The 25,306-nt window shown below is 43.1% G+C and overlaps 1 protein-coding gene across 5 annotated transcripts in view; it reads right to left on the bottom strand.

Annotated features, from left to right (window-relative positions):
• Bap170 (Brahma associated protein 170kD) overlaps positions 1–25,306 on the bottom strand; it is a 78,272-nt gene that overhangs the window by 42,563 nt on the left and 10,403 nt on the right. The window contains exon 1 of one of the 5 annotated variants that reach the window (XM_076323411.1): positions 18,206–18,370. The exons of the other annotated variants lie outside the window; for them this stretch is intronic. Coding sequence (XP_076179526.1) covers positions 18,206–18,355 — 150 coding nt within the window. The 5' untranslated portion in view covers positions 18,356–18,370. Of the gene's footprint in view, positions 1–18,205; positions 18,371–25,306 lie in introns of those variants that run through there. 5 annotated transcript variants of the gene reach the window in all.

The raw sequence follows: 25,306 nt of genomic DNA, 5'->3' as shown, positions 1-25,306 counted from the left end.
CGTTCGATCAAACGTTGAGGAAAATTACCGAAAAGGTAATTCGTCTCGTTTCTTTTTCTCCGAGCAACGTCGCAGATTGGTCTCCGCGAAAATAAATATTAAACGATACATCGACTTTTTCTTAAATTAACATACATAATGTATAGTTCGTGTCGCGAATAGTGCTTTTTATCGAAGATTTCCATTAGAGAATATTTAGCTCGTCCAATACCCAAATAAGGAAGCTGTGTTCGTTTAAGAAGCACCAACTACTCGCGGAACGGCCAATCAGAATTCGTTTCGATCTAGAGTTGTATTTCGCTTCGTCAAAGTATCCGCAAGAAAGAAAGTTGCAACGAGAAACCACCAGATGCTAACAACAAAGGAGTCAACAACTATTTACCTCAACCGGTAGCAACTTTTTGTTTGATCAAGGGAGTATCCGTAGAGAAGAAAATTGCAGCAAGGAATTCCTAACAAGGTTCACCGAGGCAGCCAGAGGAATTCACACGAGTTCGCTGAAGCTTTTTCTTTTCTTCGGAATTGTTGTCAGAAAGCAAATAGAGATACAAACTACTGTCCAATTATCGATAGCGAACGAAGGAACCGAGATTCGGATACTTCTGGATGTAACGCTGCGCTTGGGAAATATAAGCTACAGAAGAAAGGAGCACCTACTGTAATAAAGCAGCAAACATTTATTCCAACTCTCGGTAACGTTCTCTTCGAGACGAGTAAGGAATTACAGGGATTAAAACCGTTAGGATTACGGCAAGAGATACACCAGCTACGCCGAGAACTAATTAGAATTTTTATTTCGCGAAGAACAAACGTAAGAATGAAAACCCTAAAGACCGTGAACGAATTGCACAGCGTGGCTGGAGTCGGCAACAAAATACGGACACTTTACCCAGCAACGTTCTTCTCGGCAAACTGTACCACAATGGTCGACAAAGTCATCTACGATAAAGTCATCTGGTACACCTACGAAGTCTACAGATGATTTATCGACATAGTCGGGAATTTTTAATAAAAAATCACAACAACAAATATCCTCCCGCAAGAAACGAACTCTCGTTCTACCACGTGCAAACGACACTAACGGTTCTAAATGTTACGAATACCGATAATCGTGTTCAATGTCGGAAAGGTATCTAAATCTACGAATATTTATAAAAACGTTAAATACTGGAACGCAGACCGAGACTCGATCGATGAAAGTTGACGATGAACCGCGCGACGCCACGAGGTCTCTGAAGAAAACTTCGCGCGGTCTCGAGGCGTCGATCGGTTAAGATCCGTAATGAATAAAAATCCCTACCGAATCGTTTCGGTTCGGTGAGTAGGGAAGTAGTGGTCGTCTCGTTCGTTCGTTCGGATCTTCGTCGGGAATAAGAGAGCAACCGGTCGCTATCATTGCGCACCGGTTAATGTAGATACGCGCGATTCACTGGCGCCGATTAGAGGTAGTGCCGGGCACACGCGGTGCACGGATCCGTGTCTCGGCCGTAATCGCGCGACTTTGCTTGACCTTGGCAGTATGAATTATACCGCGCACGCGCGCAGGGACGTTCTTCGAGAGAGCGTCGAACGTATCCACGTGTTCGGCGGCTCCGGCGAGGGACTACACGATGAAAGTGTCTTTGCCGCCACGTGGTCTCGTTGGGGTAGGACATGGTCTCTCTTACTCTCTCTCCCACCCCCTCTCGCGCAGTTCTCTCTCCCCCCACCCCGCCCTTTGCTGCAACCCGGCGGGCACCGCCACCGCCACCGCCGCCGCCGCCGCCGCCGCCGCCGCAGCCACTCTGCCTATGCGGCTCTTCGCGCCGCGGCGCGGCGCGACGCGACGCGACGCGTTCCGTTTTCTCGCGGGCTCTCTATCTCGCCACGCTTTTTCGTATTTCGAGCAATCGCGCGCGCCGCAATCGCGCGCGCCGCAGCAGTCGCGCGACACGGCCTCGCCAGTCGTTTCCTCGTTTCGGTTAAACGGCGTCGGACACCGGAACGCGACGGCAATACCAGCGTTATCGCGATATTCGCGCGTTCGATTTAGGAAACGGGATTGCTCGGCTCGTCTTACTCGACACCGTCGACTGTTGCGCGTCGAACGCTATACGTTTGCCTCGCGTGGATAAATAACCGACCCCTTTGCGCAGTGTTTCGCGCACCGGTACGCGTTCGCTTAACCTTCCGGTAACAGGAACGATGTACCGATTACGGCAGGGGGCACCGCGGTGTCTGCAGCCATCGAAATTTTAAACGATGTCGGAAAGTTTCGCGCGCCGATCGCTTTGCGTTACTGCCCGAAACGATTCTAAATCGGACAACTTGTCGTTCTCTTGTCTCGTAACGCGTTATTAATTTTTATTCCTCTTTCGGACACGCTCGTTATCCATTTACGAGTAAACGGCGTCAGGTGACAGGTACGAGTTAACTCGTACTTGACGGTCAATGTGTTGAGAAGTTCCGCGTAGTGGTAGCGGTGGTCGACGAGTATACCGGAGCGCGGCAAATGGAAGGTTAACAGTAGCGAATTCTATTTATAAATTTAATCGAGTACAACGAATATTTCAGTTCTTTTTTTTCTAATTTTAATCGATCTTTCCAATATTGTACCGTACTTTGAAAAGTAGCTCGAATTCTACCCAGTATGTACTGGAAGCAACTCTAAAGAATGCCTTTGGCCGATTTTCGTTCCATAAATTATATTCTCGCGATACCGATCCCACTGCTCGATGATTTACACGACACGAATTCGTGATTATCGGTGACGCAACTTTTCTCAAAAATTCTGCTCGCTGAATCCAAATTGCATCCAGAGGCATTCTCGCTTCGATCGTGCGGTGCAGTTACCGGTGCAAAAATGATATTTTGCGTATCGTGCACAGGGCCGATAAGGTAAATCCTATTAAATTCTTTTTTTCGCTATAAACGTTGCATTCGTGATTAACTCGCGCGCAATCGCGCAGGTTAAATGATTACCGCGATATTAATGTAGGTAGAATTAACGCGCGGGGAACACCCCGCGTCCCGTGTATATAACAATTATCCGTGCGCGACAATAAAATTCTTCGCGTTGTACGCCACGGAGGAGCGAATTTATTTCATCGATCGTAATTAACGCGCGCATTGTTCCGACGGTTTCAGCGAAGGTTTATGCGATCGCTCGTATTGTGGCCGCGCATAATGCTTGACATAAAAATAGTTACGATTACACGTGACACGATACGACTGTGATACGACGATGTTGTTTCAAACCGAGATCGAACGGTAGGCGAGAAAGCTTGTAATTCGATTGACGAATTCCTGGGGGCGATTCGAAGCAGCTCGTAAATCGGAGATAACGAGGAGACGACAATATGGTGCGAAAAGTTACGGAAAATATTTGTACAATTTCGATTTAATAATAACAAATAGGAAAAAATTAGATGGGTGGTCCAGTGGTAACAGCTTGGATATCGTCCCACTTTTAAATAGTAGAGAACAGTTTTTTAACGCAAAAGTTGTACGATTTCAAGGGTAGCATAATAAGATGGGAATAATATCTTGGAGAAGACCCGAAAGTCAATTTTCTTTTTCCGAATATGTCTATTTTTTACGACAGCGCTAAATTTTTCGAATAAAAGTATTTATTCGATGCGTCGATAGATTTTCAGATACAGTAGAACTTTGATACTCGCGTACGAATTTTCGTTACCGCGTTGCGATGACAAATAGAAGGGATCGTTGATCAATTATCCGAGATGTCGAACACGGGATCGGTTGCCTCGATACTTGGAGAAATATTTTAGCCCGTTTCCCTGCAAATATTAAGGTTCTACCGTGGCACGTTTGTGCAATATCTCGGTACAGGAACACTCGAATCTATGCGCAGCATTAACTCGTTAACGTTGCGGTATCACATTAATGTATGCGAAATTGCAACATTATGTAAAGCTTGAGCACAATGTGCTCGATAAGTGTGTAATTGCAGTGAATGCCTACTGTGCAACGTAATTTTCAATGCAATCTCATCTGGGGATGTCAGAAAGGTTAAGACAATTTAACCAACGAGTCCAACTTGCGATATTCTTTAGTATCGACATTTTCATTCGTTGCTACGATCCGTTGAACGGGGATTTTTTTATTTCTGAGACGAAGTGGTTCCAATTCGCACGACTCGTCGACGGAATACACGATTTTGTAAACTCGAGTTCACGGATGTAAATCGAGCGAGGTAAAACGCGAAATGGAAAATAAAAAAATTGTTAAAGGGACTAAATTTTTGTGCCCCTCCGTTTTGAATTCAGCGATGTAATTATGAAAATTTGTTCGATAATGTCCGATCATTTTCAATTCGAAATATAAGACTGCGTCAATTATTGCGCTTAAAAATGATCCAAATTGAAGCACGATTTCGCGCATATACGTAAATAGAAAATAATAGGAAAATTCGAAACCGTTCAATTTTTTTTCCGTTGCTGGTTTTTCATATCTCTGACCGATTCGCGAGACACTTTGCGTACATCGCAGCAACGAAAACTTTAATCGCATCAGCAGTTTCCGCCTTGAGTTTTGAACCAAGTCCAACAAAACTCGAGGCAAGAATAGTCACAATGAAATCGAATATAATTAGCCATTGAATGAATCATTAACGCGTTTAACGTCGTCTCGAAATTTTGGGTGCCCTGAAGAAACCTTGGAAAACGATTAAAAATTCCGATCGCGAGTTTTTAATCGATTATGCGCTGAAGAATACAGCACTGTTCGAGACAATCAGGGGATCAACTGTACGCAAGCTTATTGCTTCGAGAGACCTCTAATAGTGGAGGCCATTACGACCGTGACATAAAAACTGTATTATTTACTTTCGCGAAAATCTTCAACTTCGATCCTTTCGATAAATAGATATTATTTTTAAACGAATTTGGTCCTATTTGTTCGAACGTTCATCGCGCACGTTCGAAATTTTGAAATCGAACAATATTCCATCCTAATATTTGCGAAACACGTGGCTCGCAAACCTCTAGGGATCCGCAAGGTATCGTAGCGTTACATAAATTCCAAGAAGATCGATGCCAATCTGTTATTTTTCTTTGTACGTATTTATTTTCCTACATTGCTTCGGCAAACGATGCACAAAGTGTTCGAACGAAGAAACACGAAACTATTTAAACCGAGTAAAAAGATGTTAAATGTGCATACAATTTTTTCGAAGAACAGTTGTAAAATGTATAAATAATAAAGGCTCCCGGAGAGGCGAAGTTTGAGAAACGCTGTGCCATTCCGTAGCGTACGCAAGATCGGTAATATTTTCGAATCGATATCAATGCAGAGCACGGAGCGTACCGTCGGAGCTCGGAGTAATACAATAAATATTATTTTTTTCCGCATCGAGGGTAATAAAGGGAGATGGTCGTAAATACGTGTTCCGTGGTCGGTATTATTCTACTTTACCCTAGTGGTCCACTTGAGGTTAGTTTCGCTTCGGATAAATATCATCGCGGGTCACCTCGGTCACCCACGCGAAGCAAACCGTCTTAACGAACAGAACGGACCGTGTCCTAACGCGATCCACTTTCCTTCCTTTTTTTTCCCCGGAGCGAAACGCATAAATATATACGGAACGCGGAATTAGTATTCCGGGATCGAATTCGCTCGGACGTTATTTCTCAATCTCTCTCTCGCTCTCCGGGGATTGAGAACCGACCGGAATTACGAGCAACGCAACGCATTTATCTCTCGCCGACTATTAAGTAAAACCAGTATCTAGCATCGTGTACCGTGCACGAACCAGTCGTAAACGTTCGAAAGTAGTACCAGCTACACGCGGGGAAAAGAAGATAAATCCTTGCACCGACGTTCGCTTCACGGCGTTGCGGATGTCGAACTATATTGATGACCGTTGCGGACAGCGCGCGCATCGACCGATATCGATGGTGGCAATTTTCGAAAAGAAAATTTTCATTGATTCGGTAATTACGATTCCGCGGTGACGCGTATCGCTCGTTCGGTGCAATTAATTGTCGTTCCATTGACGTTCCACGGAACAAATAGCACAGAGATGGAGAAAGAAAAAGAGAAAGTAGAAACTTTATCGTAGAAATTTTTATTTGTCGAAGTTGTCGTTAATTTCAACGATAGCGAGGACAATATTGGACGAATAAAAGTAAACTTGTTCGGAAGCTCGACTCTCCGTCGAAGCGCGCGTGCTTCTAGATTCGCGCGAAGAGACAAGCGACGAAGAGAAAGAGAGGGGGTAAGCGCTACGATGGGGATAACCTCCTCGGTGACCTTGAGCGGTCAATTCACTTCGTTCCGACTAAGTTAATAGGTCTAATAAAGGTGGCCTGTGATCGTGCCGTTCTACGTAACATCTGCACGCAAGTACAGCCAAATTCTTGTTAATGGTACCTTGGCCACCCACATGGCCTCAGCCCGCGTTCTCGTTCGTGTAACGTGCGGTGTAGAACGCAATTAAGATCGCTTTGGCGCGTTGCGCAGTTTAAAAGCGACCCTTTTTAAGTGCTTCAAGTGCGTTTCGCGTGGCGCATTGCACATGCGGGTAGTACGCGAAGTCTTAACCTTTCAGCTACACCGGTTCGACGCTGAGAATCTCCACAGTGTGTTCACTCTCTTCGCTTCGATCGTGTATCACTTATATTTGTATATTTGCATTATCTGGAACTAATAGTTGTTTCGATTGTTAAAAAGTTGCGAAACCACTCGAACGAACAGAACTTTTCGCAACAGTGGTTCTCAACCACCGATCTTTCTATACTCTTTGGATCGATAGTTCACGATTCGTCGATTTTATCAGATAACGTTCAAGATTAAGACTCGACCGTCGGAATGTTCTTCTTCTTAACGAATAAAAATTCTTAAAAGAATATACCGTATACAGAGAATATGAACGCAATCGGGGTACAGTTCTGCGAGTACGTTATTATTAACATTCTTGGATTCTGAGTTGAGTAACCAACAATTTAACGTGGCTTTTGTAAAAAAGTAGAATTTGGAAAAATTAACGTACGAAAAAGAAAAGTACTAGGTTAGGTTCGGTCTAGGTTAGATCGTGGTGCGTTCGTTACGAAGCAGGCCTTGGCTTGCGATCGATTGGTTCCCGCGTAGCAATTACTTTTCGGATATTTTTGCATATTTCCGCGATCCGATTCGCGATACATCGCGACGTTGATCCAGCGCTGACTGGCAGATTTTCATTGTCGAAAAGTTGTTTACACCGAGATCAGCGACGGTAGACGCGATCAACGCTGTTGAACGCTTACGTCTCGAGTACTCGGACGACGACGATGACGATGACGATGCGCGGGCGAGAAACGCTCGAGCCTATCTTTCTCGTAGAGCGAGGGCACCGATAACACCTGCCAGTTTCGTTGATTCCCCGATCCGCGGACCGAGACGATACACAGATCACCCAGTTATTACGAATTCCAAAGGCGATGATCCAAAATAAACACGGGGAAAGGAGCCAAGAACCCTGTTCCAAGAATATCGCCAAGTAAGCAGCGATGCTCGCGTTCGATCCATTCTCTCACGGGTTTTCACAATCAATTCGGATTTCGCAATCGTACCGATAGCTTCGATGTTGAACGCTCTTGAACGTCTCGGAGCGCTCCGATAGATTACGAGTCCTTTTGAATGACAATCACGGAAATCTCCGTTAATATCGATTTATTATCGCGGCGCGATACCAACCGCGTACGAGACAACGACTTTACGATGGGTATCGAGAGAATACCTACCTTACGATATCGTAAATTATTGCGCGACTCCCGTTGAATCGAGTACAGGAAACGATAAATAAATAAAATAATTGGGTTTCGTAAATTTTTACATCTAACGATGCTACGCTCCGATATCTGAGAAAGAACGATCGTCGAGGAGAATTTCTAAAAATTTTCTACCGTTTCGATTATTCAAATTTCCCGCGCATTTAGCGCGCGGCGAGACTCTGAATCTCGACATCGAAAAGATCGATCCGTTACCGAAAAACAGTGGTTATTTGTACCTGCGTAAATTATCGAACGTTCTTTGTTCATTTATCCAAAGATCATTGCCCTTAGTTGTATCGTTGCATCTGCACTATTATATTTCATGTCCAATTTGTATTTGATGACATGCACTGCGCGTTAGATCGTCTTTATTCGTTTTTAACTGCACGTACATTGACGTTTATGATCGACAAATGAGCAGATTTACGAGTTAATAAACTTTTAAATTATCTCGAAATAGATCATTTAATTTCATACAAAACGATTTGCATCGTGCACGCGTGCAGCGTGTTCTCGTTGTTAGTGTCCAGCAATTTTTTTTTTGCAACGATGGAAACGAAAATAAAAGTGGAAAAAGGTCGACTACTCTTTGTAAGAAATGGTTGGTTTCAATTTAAAAAATTTACAATCAATTTCGAATCGTTACGATCTTGACTGCTCTTCGTTAGTGTTATAGGATCGTTTGCATCGTATTTAAGCGATATACGATATACATTGCATTGTACAGCGACGTATAACGTAACGATGTTCACGGTAAGAAATAAAAAGAAAGTAATCGGGATCTAATACGTATCGAAAATAGGACCGAGTAACGACCGGATCCTAAAGCTCTGTCGCTTTAACCCACTTTCGATATGTACTGGATTCTTCGTGTCTTCGATTCCTGACCGCGTGTGACCTTGCGCATTACTGTGTCGTATATTATTCAAATTGTCTCGATAGCCTCCTTTACGAAACACAGAGACATCTAAGGCTTTTCAACGATTAAAAAACACGTTCAAATCGCTCCTGTAATTGAACATCCATCGCAAATATTGTAAATTTATTCACATCGTGTTTTCTCTTCAACTTCTTTTTTATACCATTCCTTAACAGTACGTTACAAGTGTAATAACTATACGGAACTATTTGTTAACAGTGTGTCGAAATACTTTGTATCTGTCGTATTAAGTCGCGATTAAGTCGAAATAAAAAATAATTTTGGCGAACCCTAGATGAAGAACGAAACCCACAATTAACGCGATCGTATAATTTCTGGAATAACGTGCGAGCGAAATAAAAATTTCCCATCGCGTTGAAAATTCGTGGGTAGCTCGTTCTCGGAGCCTCGATGCATTCCTAATTCGTCGAGCAATTCGACACCAGCTGGAGCTTTTCAATACCAAATTGAAATCGATTCGAACCTTTCGCGGAGAGGTGTTCCAAGCACCTTGGTACCCAATCAGCACCGAGCACGGTGGAACATTCGGAGGGACTCGGATCTCCTTACCGGCGCGTTATCATCGTTCCACGCCTCCGACATCCAAACAATCCTTGATAATACCTTAGTAAGCACGGTTCCCCGAACAGAAACCGAGCAAAACGCGATCGAAGAACAAGCTACGTATCGCACCGCAACGGTAAATTCATAGAACGAACGGATGTAATTGCACACATTTTCGAGATTAATGCTCGTTTATAGCCCAATGCCACGGGGGCGCTCGGTTCCTCGGTCAGCAATTTTCTCGCTTTATCTACGCGTTCTTCTGCCGCGGGAGCTTACGACTCGCGCCAGTGTGTTTATAAGGAAGATCCAGGGGCGATCCATTAGACGACGAGTCGCTCGCTGTGTTCTAATTAATCTCCTCGGTGCGTTCTTGGAATTTCTCTTCCCTTGCAATCGATACTTAAACGTAAACACTCCGGCCGACGGCGCGTTGTTCCAAGTACTTATCGTTCGCGACTGGAATCGCTGGAAAAGTTCGTTCACCCTCGTATCCCTCGGTTATTTTCGAGATACAACCGACCGAACTTTCGTCGAAGGTACACCGAAGGAATCACTACCGTAACGTTGGTCGAGCGACCGTGTAAAAGCAAAGATACCACTCGCGTACCTTGGAATCGTATCGGGTTGAGAATTACCTCTCTGAACGAGTAATCGTGCAACGATCTTGTCGGCACTCGTTGCAAACGATAGAAGAACACCGACCGTTTCGAGAACATTTTTAACAATATTTCGACACGGTCGGGACGATAGTTTCGAGTCGTTAACACCGATCGGTCGTTAACGCGCCGGAATACGTTGGGTTCTCGTCGCGCGCGGAAATAGCGCAGTTCCACGTTTCGAGCGTGTTCGTCGAACGCCTATAGGCGTTCGTCGAATGCACACGGTGCATCGACCGATCGAACAATTACGCGCGGCACTTGCAGGGAGTTGAACTCTCGACACAGATTTGCCTTCGAAAAGTCAACTCGTAACGCGAGAAAAAATATCGAACCTTTTCTCCCGTCCGTAAAGATGTTGGCCCATCTGTGACCGTAGCCTTCGCGATGAGTCATCTCTGGAGTTATTCGTTCGATCTGTGCGAACTATCGTCGGTAAGTGTAACGGATACTTACAGTCTTATTTACAGGTAAACGATACGTGTACTTGTAGGGGTCAATCTACCCTGAGACTATCGCTGCGAAGTCAATAGAGAGATTGAATTTCCATCGAAGTGCAATGTATCTAGTCTTCCAATCGAATGTATTTTCATCTCGGGTCAACTGTTCCTTGCATCGTTATCTCGAACTCTGCGTCGCTCTAAATTTTGCTTCGCTCTTGTCCTCGCTCCTACCTCAAGACCTTCGAGAACCCAATCGAATTCTACCGATTGTTTTAGATTTAATCTTTCGTTGATTCGTTAAAATTTTCGTGTTCGTTTGTATACGTTTTTATGCGGAATTGTCCAAAATGTCGTTGTTGCAACAATACCGTATTAAACGTTTTATCTACGAGTCCGTTATTTGCTCGTTTCTCGGATGATAATTCAATCGTTGATCTCGTTACCGGTTCGTTCCTACATCGAGCTCTGCTTCACCATTTCTCGACTCTATCGGATCGTTCGGTCACCGAACAGTCGTCGTCCGTCCATTCCTTCGCAAACTCTGTATCGCGAGCTGCTACGCGTCACAAAATAAATTATTTCCTTAACACGTTTGCCATTACCATTCGGTTAGAAAGTTGTCTGCCACGAACCACGTTACATTTGTAGTAATTCTGCTCAATGCGGTCTAATAAACGTCTAATACGATGGTAATATAGAAACGAACCGATAACGGTACGGTAACGGAGCGTACTATACGAGAACGATATTCAAACGAACTAATAATAAATGAACTCTGACACAACGATCCGATATCCTTTGCGTCGATGGGCAAATAAAATTTATCGAACCAATTGAATACTCCGAACAATGATCGCGCATACGTAACTCCGATCCATGTTTAACTCAACCGAGAGACGATCGAGTCCCGATCGAACCCCAAAATATGAACGCAACGAGGTTGTACCCCTATCCGTAGGAACTCGACCACACCCTCTAGCTAACCTACCCTCTAATCGCACGTTGGAATCCTTCCGTTTAAAAGCGTAGAGGTCTCGTTTCGAAAATTGTTCAGATACCGTGTCTTTCTCACGGTTCTCTATCGTAAGATACCCTAGTCTTCGTCCGTTTCGTAACGAAAAGCTTCGCGAACAAAGTCTATTCTTCGGAAGTACGTCAGCTCGACCGTCCTTTCGAACTCTTACGCCTTCCGAACAGTGTCGTCTGACCCCGATAACTGCAAGATCGCGAATCTCGATACGAAGCGCACAAGGCCGATGGTCTGCTATTCGGCTTTCGAAAGGTTCACGGCCGTGTCAAGGCTGAACGACCCTGTAACACGGACCAACCACGCACCCTCACGGGTCACCTGTTGATGGCTACTGACTCGAACTCGCATAACCATCGAGTGACGTGTAAGCAGTCCGCTAGAGTCGACACCCTTTAAGAACGTTTCGAAGGCAGCCCGCTGTTTCGAAAGGTTCGCAATTGGATCGGGACCGAATCGTCCTGTAACCATAGTCCGTGCACCCCTAATCCGTTGACGGCTAGTGACTCGAACGTACGTAGTCGTCGAGTGACGTACGAACGTCACAGTCGACGCTCTTCGAGGATATTTGAAAGACAGCCTACTGTTTGACTTTCGAGAGATTCGAAAGAAGGAAAATGTTCTCGCGAAAGGGTAAGTTTCCATCCTCTTCGGTGGAGATTTTCCTCGAGGAAAATTATTAATATCGAGCGCAGTCGTTTATTAATTCTGCGATAAGTACGCGATCGAGAATCGGTCCGAGCCACGCCACGTCACGCCACGCCACTTGCTCGAGAAGGCACACCGCTTTCCGATTCCGAGTAGTAAAATTCTGAAGAACCGAGTAGGAGCCTTGGCCGAGTAGCCTCCAGTTGGTTTCGAAGAGGCGTCGTCGCGCGTATCGCGGTGGCGGTGGCGGTGGCGGTGGCGGTGACGGTGACGGTGACGGTGGCGGCGGCGGCGGTGGCGGCGGCGGCGGCGGCGTCGACGAGATTCGCGTCGGTCACGATAGCGACGCGACAGCGGCCCTGTTGAGCTGAAACCGACTTGGATCGCGGAGAGAGCCCCACCATCACGTGGTCTCGCAGACCCACGGCACACGACTGACAGTTCCCAGTCAGCTGATCGTCCACCGGGGGGTTGAGGGGGCAGAGCACCAGCAGCAGCACCGGTAGCACCAACAGCACCAGCAGCAGCACCAACAGCAGCACCAGCAGCAGCACCAGCAGCAGCAGCAGCAGCAGCAGCAGCACCAGCAGCAGCACCAGCAGTAGTAGCACGAGGAGGTGGTGGAGGTGGACGAGGAGGAGGAGGAGGGGGAGTCGGGTAGAAGAAGGGAAGGAGGGCGGAGGGGTTGGCGACGCGCAGTCTGCCGTCGTCGTCGGGATCAGCTGATCGGTGGAGGTGTGCTCGTAACTGACTGACTGTGAACTCTGAATGAACGAACGCGGATGAAGAAGTCTTCGCGTGCGTACACGTATAGGGAGCTCGCTCGCTCAAACGGGGAAGGGGGAGAGAGAGAGCGCGTATGCGCGCGTGCCTGCCTAACTATGCGCCAGAGCACTCGCGAGGGAGCGAACGAGCGTTTAGTATCAACGGAAGTGGCCCAGGACAGAGTCCAGGATGGACACTCCCGGGCTCGTGTCGTCGCGCACGCCGAGGAAACCATCGCCACGTGCTCGACGACTAACCGTACCGACCACGGAACGACCAATTCGAATACCCGCGTTACTCGAATCGCTCCACCGACCTGGGATACGCTTTCTTCGAATCCATCGACCCTGGCTATTTTTACGAATATTTCGAGACGGCTCTGTCCGCGAGACTCGACCAAAAGAGTAATCTAGATACGATTCGAGCTCTTCCGCCAGAAACGTGATTCTTGATCGCTGCACGGTACACCACTGTTGGGAAGCTGGCACGGTACGGTTAGGTACGTCGTCCGATACTCCGATCGGTTATTTTTCAAAGTTTCTAACGTTTCTAGCGTACTTACCGGTGATCGAGAATCGTGTCGGGTTTTTTTCTACCGAGTGTACTGCTACGAGCCTAGAAAGATCGAGAACGGTCTAACGGGAACAGAAAGAAGGTTTCTCGGTGTAACTTTTGCTTGCCAGTAGTTTACGCGATACGTAATCCCGATCAAAGGTGAAATAGGAGAATTGTTTTCGAGTGTCCGCACTGTGGAGAGAGTGAGAATCACCGTACCAGAAACGCGTGTATTTTCCAATTAGAAAAGTATTTTTCATTTTAATTCGATTAACTCTTAATTGTGTAAGCGGAGGATCTTAAAGACTCGCTCTGGAGTAAATTGTCCGCTGTTCCTCGGTACGCGTTGAGCTATTCTTTAATTGGATTAAAAAGAATCAAATACGTTATTTTCGTAATAAAAACGAGGACAAAATTTTCTTGCGTCTATAGGAGAAACGTGGTCTCGATCTTTTAACTTAAAATAATACGAACAAATACCGCTGCCTGTTTTTTTCCACGTATCGCTAAGTAGAATACGTCCCGTCCCCCGTTGATACGCGGAGGGCCATCTGCGAGATAACTTATTTTTTCTTTCGCGACTCTACACGCGTCTTGCTTTTATTCTCCTTTCGAACATCAACTATCCATTATTTGCATCTATTTCTTACGAATATATTCGCGTTAAAGGTAAGTTGATTTTTAAAAGACGATACGTGGATCACGTGTCCGATAACCGGTCGTTCGTCGACCACGAGTTAACTCGTGCTCGCAAGTTAACGCGTTGAACGATAGAAAGAAGTGTTGCTCGGACGAGCTGCACGGCTCCGATGCTGACACAATGTAACGATCACGGTTTCCTTGTAGGTGGATACGTAAGAGAGATTACAAGTTCGATTAAAATTTGTCAAACGGGCTAATCTTTCGACCAAAATATTTACAAACTATTTATAAATACCAAAACAATTTGGAGGATATTTACTCGGTGGTTTCGATTTCGCGGGTATGTACATTGTGAATTTATTATACACCTTCGTTTGAGAATGTTCACCGCTACTTCCCTCGGAAGGGGCAATGGGGTTGTAAATCTACTAAAGCTTGCATACGTCCAGGACCACCAAGTTCATAACCTCGGGTGGTCAAGCGTCCTAATCTGGCATACAAACGCCTCAAAACGTGCACCCTTCTCTATCAAAATGTTTAGAAATTACTCCACGTCGAGTCGAAACAGCAACGATATTAATGGAGTACGAGCACGAGTTTGTTCCGTCGGCGCAATGAGCCTCTTAGACGATTTACTCGTTTTTATACCTCGTGTGGTATTTGTATCGGGCTCGTAGATGTAAAGTACGAAGTTTAAACTCCAGTATTAGGGACTAAGCGACGAGAGATGAAGACTCGATGCTTTCGAATCATTTTTTCTCAAATTTATACACGGATACAATGGAAATCCTTATTGCGTTTTACTCGACGCGAAAAGTTCTCATTCTTCGCTACGCTAAAATTCGAATTTCTTCGACAAGATATACGATATATTTGTGCCTAAAAATATTACACACTGTACTAATCGCAAAACATTAATATTGTACACACTATCGCTTCTTAACTATGAAAAAAAAAATGATTAAAAATGAATAACGATTCTCTCAAAATAATTTTGAAAATATTCTCAGCGCGAAAGAGAAAAATATTCTATTTTTAAATATGAGTCGTCGTTCGTCAACTTTTTACCATACGCGTAAAAAATTATAATTTTAATTATAGAATTAAATATTACGCAGCGAACGAACAAAAATTTAACCGGCCAATCGAGCGACCGTTTTATTCCGCTAAAATTTGGTCCGTCTCTAGTTACGATTAGGTAGAGCACTTACTCGATACGTGTGCGTTGTCAATTACAGAGCTGACTTAAGCGTATTAACGTTACGATTCAACCCTCCCTAAATTGTTACGTAAAAGGAATTGCGGTACAAGTGAGTCTAATGATAAAATTTTCTACAGTGAGAACGAGAATAGACGTTTTCACAGTTTCGAGAACTAACGCGTATAGTTATTCGAAATTCTGACAGCTGCAAAAATAATTATCTATATAAATTTCCAGAGTCGCGAGATGAAAAAAATAATAAACCAAACATCTGAAAATATACGTAACATTTCATACGTAAACGCATCGATCTTATGCACAATAAGCGGCAGCGTTAGGGATACTTTCGACTCTTTTTGTGAAATTTTCCATAAAAATGTCGAGACAGTTGAACGTCGATGTAAAATCTAAAGAGGCGGGTATTTTCTAAATTTTTATCCGTGTTTAGGCTTGTGGGACGAAACAAACCCCCCGAGAATCGAAAATTGTCGTTCCATAAATTAGTCAATAATTGGACAAAGTTTTTGCACTCTCTTCGCATTCGTATTTTCATCTTTTACCATAAAATGTGCATTTCTTAATTTATCAAACCTATCGGGACGATATATTCATCGTTCTACATATTTAGCGAGAAGAAAATAACAATTTAAAATATCGCAACATAAATATGTATGCGACATCTCTGCAAAGGTGGTGCTAATAACTTTGGAGTAAAATAATAATTCATTGATGTTGAAATTTCGTAATTACCATAAATTCGCGACAAGCGACGAAGAGAGAGAGAGAAACCGACGAGTTCTTTTTTTTCTCTCTCCATACGGTGATTTATATTTCTACGGACTCGATGTCTTCCATGCTTTTCGGAAATTGTTTAGGCGTTCAACCTTTCGAGAAAGAATGTCCATTCTACCGACCACACTGTGTCCAAAGCAGTAGCGTTTCCATAGTATCGAAATCCCGAGATAAAAATTTTTTTTGCGGATTCGCTGTTCCACTGTATTCGCGATGGTCGAAGAGAAACGAGCCGGCCAATTCGCAATTGCGTAATGTAACGGCCAACGATGGCGTGCCACTTGTCTCATCCGCGACGACCAGAAGAGAGTTTATGTTAAGAACCGAGTGCCATCGGCGAGATCAAAGTCGAAATTTCACGCAAACTGGCCCGAACTGCGACGTCGTAATTCGCATAGACAAGACGAAACGCCGAACGAAACGACAGATATTTCTCTCCGACGGACGATACCCGGCTACTAGGCATCGGTTAAATATTAACACGTTATCTTGTATTTCGAGTCTCGCCGTCAATAAACTCGTCAGCCGCGAATCTATAGGGTGTTCGTTCTCGATACGTGGGAAACTATCGCGCGAAAATAGATTCTGGACACCGAAAGTAAAACTTCTCGTAAACCGACGCAACAATCTTGTTCCCGAGACCGCGGAGTCTGTTCTATGTTCGAACAATTCGTTCGCAACGTACCAAGATTTATAGATTTTTATCGGCAAGTAAAAACAGCTCGGTCTCGTACAGCTTTGATGCTTACTTGTGAAATTTGAAATCTGAACAGCGAACAGTTTCAACTTGCACTTGTATCAACGTATGATTCATTTTTATTTTTAGTTCATTAAATATAGGCTTGTATACCCTTCTGCCATATGTTTGAACGATTCGTTTCTTTATTCGTTGTTTTCCACAAACACGAATAAGATTTATATCGAGCTCGACAATATCGCTGGACAATTTCGTGTAAAAATTGTACACAGTTTACTTTTTATTTATAAATTTAAATTACGAATCGGTCTTTTACGGATAATCGAAAGAGATACGAAATAAATACATCCAACACGCTTCGTTGTACTCTTGCAAAGTATTTTAAAAATAAAGACCGATATCTTTATTTTTTTTTGCATTCCAGAGTCAATGAAGAAACGTGTTCAGGTTTGTAACCAAGTCAGAAATTTTGCACTTCTCGTAGCTTCGATGTACACGCTGTCTAAAATTCTGTATCGGTCGTTGCTCGTTTTTTTAAGTAATTTTTAATATTTTACCATCTCTAAAAATACTCAAAACGACCATCTTTAGTTTCATCGCTGTCCGAACGTGTCTTGTATCCGACTCGCGGATACTTTGAAAAAGTATAAGCGGAAAGAATCAAGACGGTGATAAGTAAACACGTGTCTCTGGTGCGCGATAATTGCGAACGAATTTCGAAGGTGAAAGATGCCCGAAGGCTACCGAAAGGAAGTTAGAATCGAAGTGGTTGTCGGAAGCCGATACCTGGACAAAGAAACGCAGGTGGAAAGAGCCGAATCGAGAAACAGACCTAAGCACTTGTTGGATGAAATAGAGGTTGGAATTGGTCAAGTGCACAGAAAGTGTCGAGTATAATAGGTTCGAAGCAGCTGCCTGCGAACTAACCCCCTGAAGTTAACGCAAGGTTTAAAAACTTGAGCATCAATCGCGAACAGATATCTAACTACGCTATTCCTACTACTGAAAGGAATTGTTGGATTATTAAACGGGTTATAACTCGGAAACAAGGTCGTATCGATCATACGTTTACGTGATCTTTTTTCTTCTTTTTGTTCTTTTTTTCGAAAGAACGATACTCAATTTTTTCGTCGAGTCACTCAAAATATTATTCGAACGATTAATAACTTTATTCGATTCGAATTTTAAGCCGTTCTGACAACACTGCTCGTCCGTTATCTTTTCCGCGAGTTTCCGTACCCTTTTCACTTCCATCTCGACAGGAAAATCGACGTAATTCCCACGTGATCTATTCTCCTGGTCACGAAATAACGGAAACTTTTTTTTCTCCATCGCGGTTTCAACGAAGATCGTTCGTAATCGGTCTTAATTACAGCGCGCAGTATCCTTTCGCCGTTAGCAATCGCTCGATTAACGCCGTAATGAATGCGTAGCATTCGGTTTCACGGCAGCACAAGTCCAACGACTGTACGCGTAATAAGCGTGCATGTAATCGTCGACAATTGAACGCGCAATACGCAGCTGAGGGGGCATGTAACGTACGACAGAAGAACAGACGCTCCTTGTTCCGGCAGAAATGATTGTAACGCTGCTACAGACGCTGCATCGACACGGTAATGAACGAACTGCTCGGCATTGGGCATGCAAGGAAGCTCTATCCGGGGTACACTGGGCGCAAAAATATCGCTCCATCGGTAGAGATGCACGAATCGTGTGTGCGCGCACCTACCTTGCGCATCACGAGCCTCGGAGAAGGACCGCCCTCCTCGCCGAACACATTTCCCGCATTTGTGTGCCGATGCGATATTTTTACGCCCAGTGACACATGTAAAATGACCTATATCGTGCGTACATTAACGATACGAAGTTCGATCGTTAAAGTTACGAGATTTTGGGAATTTTTAGCTCTAAACGTCGAACCTTGCCGAGGGTAACCAACTTTTTATGTACATGAACGGTATTCGCGTTTGATGCGTGCTTTAAAAGATTCCAATTTAAAATTCGTATCATTCGAACAGGCTCGAGGCAGATTTTATATCGGGATACTCTTCCTCGAATTGCACTTGTAGCGTTAATACGTAAACGAAATAAAAGTTGAATTATAAAGTATCTTACTCGAATCGAACGTAAAGAAGGAACAAATTTCTGATTGATTAACTTGGTTAAGGAACGAGAGTATAACACGCGTTTAAGATATTACTTAACGTTTCTTTTATCGGATAATTTTAATTATTACGAGCACCGTGTACGATGATAAGGGATTAAAAATCTAATCGTATTTATTTACAATTCGTTTGCGTAAGTATGTATAAAATTAATTTTCACGAATATTCGACAATCGTTTAATATAAAAATATAATATGTTCAGGGATAATTTGAAATTCAACCGCAAGCTTCAAGAAATGAAATATTTCTCTCTTGGCACGTTCATTCTATCTCCCAAGCTCGCAACACAGAACGTACACCAGCGTTTTGAGTCACCGTGCAATCTCGAGTGAAATATATCAGACGTAAACATTTGTTGTAACGCAACGTTTATCTTCCAACACAAAGCAAATCGATTTTTAAAATTTATAATGGTTCCAAACTGTAACGAGTTGTAAATTTACTAAACGAATGAGCGTATTTGCTCCCTAGAACGCTTCATTTCGGTTCTTACATTCAAAAATGGTGATACTAATGTTTTTCCACTTTGCTTTCATGTCAAGAATGTGATACATTTACTTTTTACTTCTAGACACTGATACAAATTTGCCTAAAATAAATGTATAACGGCGATGTTATCAAAATATTTAAATAAATATTAATTATTTATCAGCGAATAGATTAAACTATGAAAAATCTTTATTACCAATGTAAATTATCATTTATTTAAGTCGAAGGTACAAGTTATAAAGTAAATTCATATTTACGAATAATGATTTGAACTAGTATTATTATCGTTCTCTTTTTTTGTGTTTGATACTGTACGGATGATAAATCTTTCAAATTGTAAAAAATTTTTCCTCGATAGTTTATTACCTTTAGGCCACACTCTATGTAAAACATATGCACTTGAACACTGACATATATCTGCATCTTTCTTCCAATGAAATCTGTCAAGTTTACGTAAAAAATTTGGATGACGTACTTAACAATAAAATGTAGTTCTACACAAGGTGGCTAAAAAGTAATTGATCGGGAATAACGAACAGTCGGTAAAGGTACTGTTATTATATAATATTATAGTTATAATTCGAATTATAAACTTTTCTCTATGCGACGAAATAATAACTTTTAATTGCAGATTCTCTATTAGTAAAAATTATGAATGATGGAATTACTATTATCTTATGTCGAAGAAGAAAAATAAGTTTGAACAATTATTAAAACAATTTACTCCATATCCAACGCTGTTAGTAAATTTTAGCTGGTTAATTGCGAAACCTTTCACTATTCTGCTACTTCTCAACCGCCCTGTGCATATCAAATGTATGCGCTCAAACACTGATTATCTACCATTTTCAGTCTTCTCCTAAGGGAACCTGTGAAGTGTGCATAAAAATGTTTACGCGACCAAGCGATGAGATTTACCTACCAACGTATGTAAACCCTGCTATCTCACGTTTCAGTGTTTTCTTTCGGTAAAGTCTGTAAAGTTCGAGCCTCACCACCAAGAAGTCAAATGAATCTCACAGTATAGCAAGTCATTGCATATGTATAGCGGCATGTTCATCGATAATACCGATCTATCGAAATCTACAATAAAAATGTTTAATTGTTTCATTACTTTTTTTACCGGTCGAAGAAACGGTCGCCAAAGGAAAATCTCTGTATCACATTTACATAGTCAATAAAGAAGGAAATTAACTTTTTGTTAGGTAATTATCTTAACGAGAATTAAAAAACCAACGTGCAGAATCTTTCAGAATTCTAGGTATATTTGGTTGATGGAACTCGTGAAAAAAAAAGAAATATTTTAACGTAAGTCTGCAAATGGCGAAATTTGTATAACAATGTGTATGCGACCTGCGATGAGAAAAATTTATCTACTAACTGACTGCACGTGTAAACGCCGGTATCTAATGTTTCAGTTTCTTTTTTTTTCAGTAATGCCCCTGAAGTATGTACCACACCACCTAGACGCCTGCAAACGCATGCGGGTGCCACGTTGTGCACGTATTCGTCGTAAGCCAAACAATGGCTACTCTTTTCTGTCTCCACACTAACTTGTTACATAAGATAAAACTAATCTACAAGAGTCACAGTATGACGAGTGCTCCAATGAGATATCGCGGCTACCAGACCTAACTTATTACGGGAGACGGCCCACGGTGTGTCTATCGAAAGTTAGTTTTACCGTAAATTAACTGCGCAATATCCTGAACATTTTATTCCAAGAAAAATTCGCTACCTTTCAACGTTAATCACAATTTCTTAAGATTTATTGCTTATGATAGTAGTCTCTTTAAACTTGAAGTCCTCGTCGTACGAACAGAATTAACATCTTTAAACAATAATGAACAGTTAATATTGAGAATATTAATATACTATTTAAAATAATTAAATAACCTCGTGTTTGGTGAGTAAATTAAACGTTGGCGATCCTCTAATGATTTTTAACAGTACAGAATCTAGTTAATACACTCTGCTTCCATAATATCGGAAATTATGCAAAAAATTTGCACGAAAAAAATAAAGGTTTGAAAACTTTTATGTAAAAGATTTCTAAGTAAATATTTCGAAACAAAAATACTGCGTACAACAACAAAGTTACGTTAAAAGAAAAAAATAATAAGTAATCGAGAACTGTAACTGTGTTAAAAAGTATTACAAATATTCAAATCTCAGAAAAGTGAATAGAATCTTGTTGCACGAACCCCTTCGCTTTGTTTCCTCGTGAGTAGAAGTATCCGAGAAGTACCTGAATACGAACAGTACCTGATTTCCATATTTAATTGCTGCGCGGTAAACATCTCTTGATTGATCTCTTACGTAAAGAATTCAAATGCACAGCAACGAAACGGAAACGTGGAAATGCAGAAACCTCGTATCGAACAGCGACGATCGCTCGAAAGTACAAATAAAACTGCGCGAAATTCATGTGTATGCTTTGTAAATGGGTTGAGATCGGCTCGTTGAAGGAACGGCAAAGGAAAAGGTGCAGTGACCTCCGGTGATGGCTCGTGCTCGAATGATGGCTGACCAAGTGGCACCGTCGGCCAAGGCCATTAATGCCGATGTGTCTTGCACGCCGGAGAGAGATGCGAAAGACGCGGCAAAAAGTCGAGCTATTCATCTTGCAGTCTCTTCTCGTGAACATATATTCGAAAAATACGGTAATACCCCCAACAAATCGAGTACGGTGGTCGCGAAAGTACCATTTATTTCATATTATTTACTTCCAACATTTTTAATCGATTTTAGCAACAAGATCATCTGTATTAATTTTTAGCGTATCTTCTGTTTACTTCGATCTAATTTAATAGCGTCTTCATTCGGCGATACGTACAGAACGAAACGCATCATTTCAAACGGTGATTTATAAATGTCATTGATAAAAGACATTATTTAGAGAAAATAATATTTTTTACGCGTTTCCGCGAATCGACGATAAAATTGAAAATATTTACAGTCGGAACGAATTACTTTTAAAGGACATTTCGCATCAAAGATGTATCCCGAGGGAGTCTTGTGCTGCATGTTGCACATGTGGGAACGTGGCTTAACGTGAGACTCAACCGCACTCGCGAGATTTGTAACGAGTTCTGTTCGCACCTCAAAGGCAAGTAACGTAACGCTACTTTCTATTAACGTATCTGGAAAGTTTTGAGTTTCGTCGAAAGTGCCTTTGAATTTGAAATCTTATTTACCAGCGCTAGAAATATAGCTAGGGACATTTAGTTTTTACAAAAATAATCCCCCTAGTAACCGAGAATGAGAAAGTAAGAGCATATGTTATTCCGTATTTTAACACGCTCTCACTGTAGAGATAGTAATTTATCACATTATTTTTAAATATTAATGCATACGTTGCTCGATTTATTCGATGATAGTTTATCACGTAAAAGATATTGAATTATATAAATCGATAAATGAATGCCTTCGGTGAATATTAAAATTAGTTTCTAATTAGCTAAGGTGACACAGTACCAATAATTCTATAACGTGTCAACTTGGCCAGACCTGTTTCTCAAGTACCAATTGAACACATCTGTTGCACGAATATACGAAGAAAACGAAGTGATCTTAAAATTGCCTCTTTTAGTCGTTAAACGGACAACATTAACACTAAAATTGTACAGATTGATATTTTAAACACAAAAATACTATTCGTATTTATAATTTGTAGACTAGTTCGGTTATTTTCAAGTTAACGTTTGATCGTAACCGATCTTCAGGCACTTTTTAACAGCTTCGAGCAACTTAATTTACTGGACATTTATTTTTACTCGCCTGTTCATTTTATATCCTACATAAGGCCAGCTGGAACATGTAATATACACGATATATGCATGGAGTACACTTTTTTATTCTAAAAAATTGAAGAGGCAAACACGACGAGACGTTTAAAAAGTTGCGAGACGTTTTCACGTCAACGAGAACGATCGACGAGTTCGAATCGAGGCGATATGCTTTCCTTTGGCTGTCCTTTATCCGTCTCACTCCTTCCTCGACTAACGGTGAGCCCATCTTACGACGGCGGAGCGTATACCTCAGGCTATCTCTATTTAATCTCGTCGATGCGATGTTGCCGTCCAACCGTCACCACGAGGCGTGCTCTCGGAAGTGGTCTGCCCTCGGCTGGTAGAATGGCAACGCCGCGGCACGGCACCTCTCCTCGTGCGCCGTCTCTTTTCTATCCGAAAACTCTCCGCTTTCGAGCTCTCTCTTTCTCTCGCGTTACTCGGTACCTCGACCGCGCGGCCTTACACGCGACATTCGCGAAGGAGGTAGTAGGTGTCGTTACCTACGATTGAGGGACGAGTAAAAAGAGGAATGTTTCCAGTGCGAAAGGCGAATCATCGAGGCAATACTGGCTGCTCGGTAGCGATCTGATGCTCAAGACTTCGAAACGAGGTTATGGGTTCTTACGACGGTTGCCTTTTTTTTAGTCTTTACAAGTATTATTTATACTTTGGAATTACTAATGTTTTACGGCATTTGTGAAAGGTACACTCGACAAAGCAGGAAATATGGAAAACTTCGCCTCTCGTTAGAATACTACATTCTCGTTAAATTCTATTTTCAGGAATATGAAATCACCGGTATCGTCGGTAAAGCAAATATTACAAATTCTGTAAACCTGTTTTCGAAGGAAAATAAAAAAAAAAAAAGAATATATTATTTAAAAGTAGATACCGATATAATATGGGAAAACGTCTACCTAACAATTTTATTACGAATTTCTTCTAAAAAGACTTAGTAAAGCCTAGACTAAGTAAGTTAACAGGCTCGACGGGTAGGGAAAGAGTGAGAAGCAGATGCCTATTTTTTCCACGGCAAAAGAATCTCCAAGTGAAAAGTACTTCGCCAATTTGGACACGGGGGTGCTCGTCGGTGAAGCGCGTGCGTGGGACAGTCAAAGGCAGGCAAGAAAGCAAGTGAGCGAGCAAGCAAACCAGCCAGCAAGCGACCAACCAGGCATCTCAGTCTCTTTGGCGTCCCCGGGTGCACATGTGTGCAGGGCATGAGGTCGCTCTCCTCGTCGTTCGATGTGTGAGAGCCTGACTGCCCTCTCCCCCGCACGCTGCCGGAGCGACGTTGCCAACTGTTCGATGCTTGGGCGGGCGGCGATGCCGGTATGCGTGTGGCAGGGCGCGGCGTTGCCATATCGACCGTGCCTCATCACCGGGGAGCGACGAGCGAGCCCCCTGCCACCTCTTCCCTCCAAACGGCGTTCCGTCTCTCTCGGTTTCATTCTCTTTTTTATATTTCCTGCATCTCTTTTCTCTATTTTCTCCTGTCTCTCTCGCTCTGTACTTTTTCACAATATTCTTTCGCTTTCCATTCCGCCCGACTCTTTTCTCTATAGTCACCGTCTCTCTTTCTATACCTCCAGGACGCTGCTCGTCTTTTCCCCCTCTCTCTCTTTTTCCTTCTCTCTCTTACCGCGCGCTCTGACCACTTCGAAACGATGCAAGGCGCCGCGGCACCTGACTGACTCAGCATTACCGACTTCGTCGCGGATTCCTCGCACGCTACACGCACTGCGTATAGCGAGCAGACCAATGCCAGACTACGGTGCGTGCCCATTCGACGGCCGCCGAACACTCTTCGTATACCAGTCGCGCCCTTGAACAAGCCGGACACTCGCGCGAACCGTACACGCTTTCCCTCTGCCTCCTTCTTTCCGTATCTCGCGCTCTCCGCGCCTCGCGATCTTGGTCCTTTTCCCGAGAGCTTCTCTCGTTCGCGACGGTCCCTTCTTCTCCTTCTCTTGCCCCCAGCCCCTCTGCCCATCGTTTCTTTTTCTTGCCGGAACCGGTAGGAGCGCGGACGTTCCGCCACTGGTTCTTTGACGAGACGTTACCCCGAGAAAACGCGAGGCTTCGCCGTTTATTTTCCGCGTGGTTTACGCCTATGTTTTTAACTGGTTGGCGACTCGATCTTCGACGTGATTCGACGATTTTACGCGTTCGTTTCTGCAGATAAGTGCAAGGA

Source organism: Ptiloglossa arizonensis, chromosome 11 (assembly GCF_051014685.1).
Source record: "Ptiloglossa arizonensis isolate GNS036 chromosome 11, iyPtiAriz1_principal, whole genome shotgun sequence".
NCBI lineage: Eukaryota > Metazoa > Arthropoda > Insecta > Hymenoptera > Colletidae > Ptiloglossa > Ptiloglossa arizonensis.
This window is presented reverse-complemented; position numbering and strand designations above follow the sequence as displayed.